Source organism: Acipenser ruthenus, chromosome 15, assembly GCF_902713425.1.
Source record: "Acipenser ruthenus chromosome 15, fAciRut3.2 maternal haplotype, whole genome shotgun sequence".
Lineage (NCBI taxonomy): Eukaryota > Metazoa > Chordata > Actinopteri > Acipenseriformes > Acipenseridae > Acipenser > Acipenser ruthenus.
This window is the reverse complement of record NC_081203.1, coordinates 4,185,592-4,194,899: the sequence shown is the minus strand read 5'-3', so window position 1 is coordinate 4,194,899 and position 9,308 is coordinate 4,185,592. Positions and strand designations below refer to the sequence as shown.

The 9,308-nt window shown below is 42.2% G+C and overlaps 1 protein-coding gene across 8 annotated transcripts in view; it reads left to right on the top strand.

Moving 5' to 3' along the window:
* The window catches only part of LOC117421893 (ubiquitin carboxyl-terminal hydrolase 20-like), a 29,881-nt gene that overhangs the window by 1,621 nt on the left and 18,952 nt on the right, over nt 1–9,308 (top strand). For 2 of the 8 annotated variants that reach the window (XR_004547588.3, XM_058986910.1), the window contains exons 1-12: nt 203–855; nt 2,192–2,288; nt 2,689–2,742; nt 3,791–3,853; nt 3,997–4,131; nt 4,631–4,733; nt 5,270–5,339; nt 5,642–5,755; nt 5,949–6,048; nt 7,679–8,078; nt 8,464–8,616; nt 9,100–9,224. Coding sequence is in view for 7 of the 8 variants with exons in the window: in XM_058986910.1 (XP_058842893.1) it covers nt 2,208–2,288; nt 2,689–2,742; nt 3,791–3,853; nt 3,997–4,131; nt 4,631–4,733; nt 5,270–5,339; nt 5,642–5,755; nt 5,949–6,048; nt 7,679–8,078; nt 8,464–8,616; nt 9,100–9,224 (1,398 nt within the window). In the remaining variant the exon portion in view is untranslated. Of the gene's footprint in view, nt 1–202; nt 856–945; nt 1,033–2,191; nt 2,289–2,688; nt 2,743–3,790; nt 3,854–3,996; nt 4,132–4,630; nt 4,734–5,269; nt 5,340–5,641; nt 5,756–5,948; nt 6,049–7,678; nt 8,079–8,463; nt 8,617–9,099; nt 9,225–9,308 lie in introns of those variants that run through there. The other 6 variants (XM_058986909.1, XM_034036371.3, XM_034036367.3 and 3 more) reach the window with 6 other exon arrangements.

The following is a 9,308-nucleotide window of genomic DNA, read 5'->3' as shown; positions in this document are numbered from 1 at the left end:
AAGATGCAACCGCTTCTGATCTATCTTGAGGTGTGTTTCCCAAAACCACTCGATAGTCTCTTGAGCATCGCTTGTTTTTCATGTATCACTTAACCCATTATGTAAATGACAATTAAAAATGCTCTAAATAAGTATAAAGTAGCCTGTCCTCAAATTAGGAGAATTGCACTTAATGGGTTAAGGGTGTAATTGGTAAAAGCTAATGCAATCTACGGACATCCCTGGACCACAGTGGCCACGCCAGAACTCAAGCAGAAGTTCAAGAACGTTTGGAGAAGCTGCAGTTTGCAAAAGTTGTTCTTAACAAAAACCAGTGAATGTGTTCAATCCTATTAATTATTTCTTCTGACTCACGCTGGTCATCATTTTATGTAACAGTTGATGTGTTTATTTGGGCTGCACTGTACAGACTCAGGAGATGCGAACAACACTATAATTACATTGATGAATGATATATCCCTTGGTGTTATAAACTATAGCTGTAAACACGATTCTAGATTGAGCGCAGTATAATTTCTTGCGGATTAGTTTTTTATTACGTCAAGAAATGACGCAGCAGTTGGCAAATATAAATTACAAAATAGAATATAAATAATTGAAAGACAACTTTTTAAACAACACCAGAAAAGAACAAACGAATACAACAGGAGCTGTGAATTGAATCTTCGGTTTCCAATCCTGCATAGCCCACAGCAAATAACTCGCATCGCTGTAGGAAGCGTGATTAATAACACAGCTGAAGAGGACGAACATACTGTAGAGCTCTTGCGATCTCAGACCCCTATGTTTTTTATTTTACGTTTTTTTCATCTATTTTAATGTTCCCGGACTTCGTTTTCAAACTGCCAGGTGGAGGTAATTATACCTTACCAATTAGTGGGAGTGTTATGTGCGTGCATATTTTGTATAATTTTAATCGGAGGTTTTTTATTTTCTCCTGTGCAGAGTCGTGAGAGGGCCTGTGGATGTAGCTCTGACTGCAGCAGGGAATTTTCTGCTTGTATGTCACTGTCAGCCCGAGCTGATTAACAGGCATGTTTCGCTGAAAAAAAATCCGATTTGTTTATGTAGTCCGTATGGTTTATGTATTTTTTAATGCACAACCTGGCGAATGCTGTATCTTTAAAACCTTACCTGTAACCTAGTAGCTATAACGATGGGCGTGTTATCTTTTCCTTAACGATAAACACTGACGCAATATAACGTTTTTATGCAATGTGTAATAATGTGCCTATAACGTGCTTTCTGTATATGGCATTCACGTAATACAGTGTTTTTCTTGCGCTGGAAAAAGGTCTGTGCTACCACCACTGCAATGTCAACAAACTATAGGCTAAATATATACCATACCCGTACACATACACAGCATAACGTTTATAGTTTTTATATCATTTTTTTTTTCTTTTTAGATATTGCGGGTTTTTTTTTGTTAATATACCGAAATCCCACTCAAATGAGCTTCAGTGATGGAAATCTCTAGTATATGATGACTAAGGCGTTATCCTTAGTAGTGGGATCATGGAAACACGCAATGAAATACCGTTAATATTTAATGTTTGTTTACGTTTGTATATCATTGAAATGAATTGGGGTTGTGCATGCCTTGTACATAACCGCACACTATCTTCACTGTAGTTAGTAGCTGTAATATTAAAGAATACTATTGATATTGTTGCATTTATTTGTACAAATGCTACAACGTCAAGGGATGTGACACAGATGTATCTCGGGAGAATGTATTTACAGTAGCACTGGCGGCGCCATCAAGCTGCACCAAAAACGTAGACCGGTTTTCTCATTTAATACTACTGTGTGTTGGGGATTACAGGCGTGAGAACCTGGTATTGTAAACCAGAAATAGCCGCTTCAATCTGCACGGTATTTAAATGGGTATCTAAAATAAAAGCTTGATTCGTTTGAGCAATAAGCTCTGTGATTCTGGTGTGGGAGCAGAAACGTGGTTTTCTGGTGACTTTTTTTTTTTTTCTTTTTATTTATGGTGACCAGAGCCATCTACGTCTTTATGAGGTCCAGTTTCTTAAGTTTGAGAAAGGGAAGAGGGTCGTTGTATACTATAGGCATTTCTTGTGTAGCAGCTGTCAAAAATCCTACTGGTTGAAACAGCTGCCTTTTATTTATCATTCAGCTAATCCTACTTTTATTTGGTTATTTATTCATTTAATCTCTCCAGGTAAAATTCTGAGAAGATGACGGAAATAGCCGATTTTTGTACCCACCTGGATTCTATAGGGGAAGTCACCAAGGAGGATTTATTACGCAAATCCAAGGTCATTAAAATGTATATTATAATAACTGTCGGCATATTAAAAAAGGCTCTGTGCCTTTTTCATGTACTATGCATGTTCACTGTGTTCTATAGCAGTGAAAAGTCAGTCAGACTGTAAATGTATGTTTACACAAAATACCAATTCTATATTTATTTGAGTGCATGCTCTATACAGCTATGGCATCGCCTAGGATTTCAGGGATTGAGAACAATAATAATAATAAAAACTAGGGCGATGCTGTAACACTTTTAACCATAGCGTTACATTCTATATTTGTAACTCCAGTGAAGGATGCTGTTCCTCGAGATGTGAAAGGGATGCATTCATTATATTGCTCATGTTAATTGCTTGCAGGCTGTAAGCGGTCTGAAAGTGTTTGATATCTTTCTCTGTGCTCTAGGGAACATGCCAGTCGTGTGGGGCTGCTGGACCAAACCTCTGGGCTTGTCTGCAGGTACTGTCTTTTATTACCCGTTAGCAAAACAGTGCTAGGCTAGGAAGGTCTTTAGAGGAGGCACCCAGTATGTTACAAAACAGTCAACTGCAGATTATCTCAAACACACTGAACCCATACTTTTCATTGTATTGTGCTACTGTGTCTTCATCTTTATTTGAGGTTGCAACATAAAAAGTAATACCAATTCACCAAAATGTACTGTTTGTTACATTGCATATGTCATCAGTGTCAGCTGCTGGAAAGCTTGGGTGGACCCTTGACCCCCACAATTCTGGGCTTGCCATTAGTCTGATACTGTATCAATACATATATAATAACACGCACTGTGTATTTGTCCTACAAAAATCCTCATGTGGAAATGTAAGAGTGAGCACGTGGCACTGTTTGGGCTCAGATCTAAGAGATGATGAAATATGTTAGCTAGGATGAAATACTTTCATTGGCATGCGTTCAATATTTGTTAAGCAGGACAGCCCCTGCGATTAATCCTCTCATTACTGGGGAATTTAAAAGACTTTTTAGAAAGCTGAGCTGCCTTTTTAAAATATACCACTATTGATAACAGATTACTTTGTCTCATTTCTGAAGGCAAAGTATATTTTGCTTAATAGTGCAAGTGACAAACAATTATAGAGGTGGAACAGGTGCTTTTAAAGGGCAATTAAAGATGCTGTAATATCTGTTATCTTAACTAATGTATTCTTCACCTTCTTTAGATTCACTTTGTATAAAACTTAGTTTGTCAGCCCATCGTGGCGACTTTAAAACTTCAAAGTTTAAGCACCCTTGTGTTCTAAAAAGGGCTCTCAACCTGTCTTTAAGTTCAGACGGTACACCAGAGTGTAACCGTTAACCCATCCCCCCTGCAACTGTATCCCAGTGGATGCAAGAAATACTGCATTTATTATTTTTGGTACTTCTTACTGATGTACACAGCGATTCTAAAGATCATAAATAATCTGTTAGGATAACTGTGTGATATTTCAGACACGTACTCACTGAGGGTGGTATTCATGTGTACGTTTTTATCTGTGTCGCTCTGCAGAGTGGATGTCCCTATGTAGGCTGCGGAGAGTCTTATGCTGATCACAGCACTTTCCACGCACAGGTAAGCGCTCCACTGTGGGCTCTCTGGAGCTGCATCCTGCACAGAAAACGTTCATGCATTCTGATCAGTGTTTTGCAGACCAGATGCTTTAGCAAGCAAGTACTGTAAAGTCATTTTGTCTGTTGGTTGCTTTGTTTCTTCAGGCTAAAAAGCACAACCTGACGGTGAATCTGACCACATTCCGGGTCTGGTGTTACATCTGTGAGCGGGAGGTGTTCCTGGAGCAGCAACCAGCTGTGCCCACCCCGAGTAGTCATCACTGCAAGCCACTGGAGCAGGTAGCGGTTCACACGCTCCTTCATGTTTCTGGCAGGGAACGAATCACTCAAACAACACCTCTCCCAGTTAAGCAGCTGTACAAACAGGCTTGCCAGTTACTGATCCTCCCTTTTCTGTTGTCTTGTTTTCAAGTCCATCTCATTCTCTGAATTGCAGCAGGTGCTTGGGAGAGGGGGGAGAGAGATTGTGTCAGTTTCTCCATCCCTCCCTCCCTCCCTTCCTTCCTGCCTCATATCATAGGGGTTTTGGTCATTATCTGAAAGCTGTGAGAATCTGGATCACTGGTTCAGTGTTCTGCTCATAGTATCAATGGCTTCATGAAATCTGTCTTGCTGTGTATCTCATCCTTTTTACTTACCCCAAACCAGTTTGTTCACACTTGTACGCAGTTGGATATCTTGGCTGAAAGTAAGCCCTGGTGGTTTATAACAGTACTGCAGCAGTAGTAACAGGTGTAGCTATTTGGCATGGAGAAGAATTTTTTTTTTCTCTTCCCAGGGCCCTGTATCCCAGACTGCCAGCCGGCCTCTAAAGGCTGTTCCAATTACTGTTGCAGACGAGGGGGAATCGGAGTCAGAAGGGGATGAATTTAAACCAAGAGGTAGCGTGATCCTTCACCCTGCTCCTCCCTCGACCCCCACCCTCCAGCCCTCATACACCCCACCCCTCCTGTGCTGGTATCTTGAGATACAAATCAATACTTGGGCTTTGGCTTCAGGATATGTATGTAAAATGGTCTATGCTTGACAACCATATTATGGGAAACTAAAAGACTATATAAATCTTTACTGCAAACTGGATTATTTAGCAGCTAAAAGGTGCGTGAAACAGGGATAAAAATAATTCCTTTAAATTTAAGGAAGGTACTTTGCCAGGCAGGATTTCCTAGGAGTGTTTTTCTAGAGCAATCCATTTGATTGTTTCACATCAAAGGTTTTATTCAGGTGTCTGTGGATTTTGTGATCTCCCAGGGCATTTTCAACAAAGAGAATCACTGTCTGCACCCTTAAGTCATTTGCATACCAGAGCTGTGTTTCCTGTAGTTTTACCTCAGATGCGTTTGTGATTTCAATTCCACACCTGTTCAAAATAAACCCTGGCCTTCTCTTAGTGTGTCCCCTGCTTTGAATTCTGCAGGTCTCACTGGAATGAAGAACATTGGGAACTCCTGTTACATGAATGCTGCTTTGCAAGCTCTCTCGAACTGGTGCGTTAACATCTTATGTCATACAATCAGGGGCATTCTAAAATGGAGGGTAATAGTCAGATTAAAGATACATAGCTTCTAATAGTGACCTTTCAACTCTGTTGGCCACGCCTGGTCTGTTGTAACCATTGAAAGGTCACAGCATCGTGTGCTTTGTTTTGAAGTCATTCTAGAAAGGAACTAGGATTCTACAGGCTTGGATAATGCCAGGTGGATTCTGCTACAGAGAAATCTAATAACACATTGTGATCTGGATGAGGTGAACTTTTGTGTCGCTGATTCTCAATCCTGTTCCTCTGCAGCCCGCCTCTGACTCAGTTTTTCCTGGAGTGCGGAGGACTGGTCCGCACAGATAAGAAGCCGGCGCTTTGCAAGAGTTACCAGAAACTGATTTCTGAACTCTGGCACAAGAAACGGTACGGATTCTCTGCAGCCATTCTCTACGATGCAGGCGTTTGACCAGGAGTGCTGAAACTGGAGGTGTTAACTGGGGGACGGGGGATCTCGCAGGTCGACCCAGTTAAATAGTCTGAGGACCTTGTTTGATAAAATGACACATTTGCCCAGGTTGAATATCAGGTTGCCAAATGTCTCCCTTTTGTGTTTTAGTCCCAGTTACGTAGTTCCTACCAGTCTCTCCCATGGAATCAAGCTGGTTAACCCCATGTTCAGAGGCTACGCGCAGCAGGTAGGGAGATCTGCGCAGCAGGTAGGGAGAACGACATCCGTCTGGGTAGGAACTGTGGGAATAAGACTCGGGAGAAACAGATGGGATTTGAAATGTGCATCTTAAAAAAGATTTACAGGGTGTCTCTGTCAAAGCCCTCCTTCTTGTCATTGCCACCCACCTATTTGATGTCTGTTAATTTTTCGTATTCCCAACAAAATACAATCAAAGGAGATAATGACGAGGGTCTTTGTGCCACTTAAATACCTGTGTGTGTGTGTGTGTGTGTTTATATAATATATATATATATATATATATATATATATATATATATATATATATGTGTGTGTGTGTGTGTGTTTGCTGAAGAAGGGCTTTTGTCAAACATCCTGAAATAATTTTTTTTATATATTTGTATCGTATTTACTGTGTTTGTGTGAAGAAAAAAATGTAATGTATCTACAACTCAAAGCAAAAAATGTTTTTATTTTAGAAATGCTTCATGATGTGAAGTAGCTGCTTTTGACAATTTTCTTCCAAAGCCATGTTATGCTTGAAATAATAATTATTCCCGGTTATTATGAAGTCACTTGAGCACTTTGTATCGCTGTAGCGGGAGAAACGTTCATGGCAGGGCAGTGGAACCTGGCTAGAACTGGTTAATATGGACACTGTTTGCTGCAGGGAGGTTTTCTGTGCTCAAGATTATACCCATCCTCAATTCCGTTCTGAATGTGTTGGGTTCGTTTCCCCCCCCCCCACAGAACAGCTGTGCAAAGTGGCCAAGTCCCTTTATACTGTATAGATTATTATTTTTACTTTGAGTAAGCAGCTTCCAATGCATTTTTGAATTACTGTTTTACATTTCCTGTGCTTTATGGTCTTTGCCGTCATTCTGAGTGGCTCTTTGTTCTGTTCCTGCAATAGTAAATCTGCCTTTACCTGGCGAGCCAGATTTAGAGTAACATTAGAAGAACTCTGGTGTACCAGTTGAACTGCTTTTTTAAAAATAGTCAAAGGATGTGATGACTGAAAACGACGTACTAAGATTCTAAACGGCAAGAGGCGTACATAAGTTAACTATGATGTTTCAGATACGTACCAAGCTGACATTTTAAAGAGGAAGTCACTTCAGATTGAATTTGAGTTGCTTCTTTACACTTCCATCACTATTTTATTCTGTTTGTAGTAATTCCGAGTTGTTCTGAGTTTAGTTATTATTTTTCTCTTAAATCTGCCTTTCCCTGGCTTTGAGCTTGCTTTGATCTTGTCTGGAGAATCCGGAGTGCCAGCAATGGAATGAAATGAGGAAGGCTGCTACTAACAAGCTGTAGGCAAGCTCAATGCCAGGTAAGAGCAGCATTGGAGCGACAGAAACTAGAACCACTCCATTACTGCAAGCACTATAAAACGACAGGTGTCCTGGAAAAGCCTGGCAAACAACAATTCATTTTCAGATAACAGAGTCTTGCATTTTTTTTTTTTTGTTGGTTGTTTTTCCTCCTCCCCTTTTTTTAAATTCATTTTTTAATTTTATTTTCCAGAAAATCGTTTTTGATTGTAATATTAAGCCAGATCAGTTGAATCTGAAATTGTAGGATCAAAGTTTTCCAGGACAGTGGGAGGCGGTGCTGAGCCGGTGTGTTTGTGTCCTGCCTCCCTGCTCCCCCAGGACACGCAGGAGTTCCTGCGCTGCTTGATGGATCAGCTGCACGAGGAGCTGAAGGAGCCCGAGTGCGGGGCGGAGTCTGACAGGGAGGAGCGGCGTGACGGGGACCGCAGCCCCTCCGAGGATGAGTTCCTGTCCTGTGACTCGGGCGCCAGCAGCGACCGGGGGGAGGGGGGCGAGGGGATACTGATCCAGGACGAGAGTGGAGGGATCCGTGGGGGGATCTCGGAGAAGGAGCGGCTGAAGGAGAGGAGGGTCTCGGGGTCTCCACGGAGAGGTGGCTCCCAGGAGATGGATGAGGATGCAGACATAGACACCGCCACGGAGGAGGGAGGGGCCACGAGGGCTGGGGACAGTGAGGATCCACCTCCAAACCGCGTCAGCAAACAGAACCACAGAGCAGGTACTGGAGCACAAGCTGACTGCAACAAATCTGCTCCTAAAGTGTTAAATGGATGGTTTTGACAGACTCACGATTACCACTTGCCTTGGTGCATGCTAAGGGCTAATATGGGTCTGTGCAACTAGCTGTATACATCTTTTTAAGATTAAGTATATTTGCATTTCTAAATTATATTTGCATATTTAGCTGCATCTCTATGAAATACTGCATGTAAAATGCAGATGTATTTAGCTATCCAAGATGCATGCAAAACATTTTAGATGAACCTTTTCACTAAATGAGAAAGGATTAAACTGAGCACTGAGGACTCAGACCTCCCCATGCTTTCAGTCTGAATCCCAGCAGTCTGGTTCACGTTCTTTTTATTCTGATGTTTGTGGTCTAGTTTCAGAACCTGACAACGACGCATTGCTGCACAGCCTCTCGCGCTCCTGCAGTCCCAGCCACGGCCACCAGGAGGCCCACCCCAAACTGTCCAGCAGCCCGCCTCGCTCCAGCCCCCTGCGCATCGCGGGCACAGCATACTCGCTCAAGAAAGGTACCACATGCATGCCTCTCCCTCCTCTATGGGATCGGTTTCGATGACCTAAACCATGGCAGATCTTAATATCACCTTTTTGGATCATCTGCTGTTTTTCCATCAGGTCCGATGAATTGACCCTTTATTAACACCACCTAATAGAAATACAATCCACAGGAAAGAAATCCACAGATATTAAGATCTGCCAATTAGATAATTAGTGTACACTAGGTTTATATTGAAATGCTTACACAGAAGGACTGATGGATTTAAATTGTGTTTCTACAGCAGACCCCAAGCAACAGCAAAAAAAAAGGTCAGCGACACAGTTGGTCAACAGTTTTAAGGGCAGCTGTGTTAAGATCTACCTCCTGTTCAGTAAATAGACCACAATATTTGGAAACATAGGTCCACACTATTGTACGCCACAGTTAATTCTTATTTCATGGACCCATATGCACAGACTTTCTGGTTTTCCACTGTATCCCCACCTTGCCACAGCTCAGCTCCTCCTGGGTGCCAAGAAGAAGCAGCAGCCCCGGTACCGCAGCGTTATCTCGGACATCTTTGACGGCTCCATCCTCAGCCTGGTCCAGTGTCTCACCTGCGACAGGGTGGGTACGGAGGTGGGGGTCACACTGTCTGTCTGGGGGCACTTATGGTGCTGAAAGTAGCTGCTTTTGAAGACTTGGTGGTTGGAAGGCTTAGGT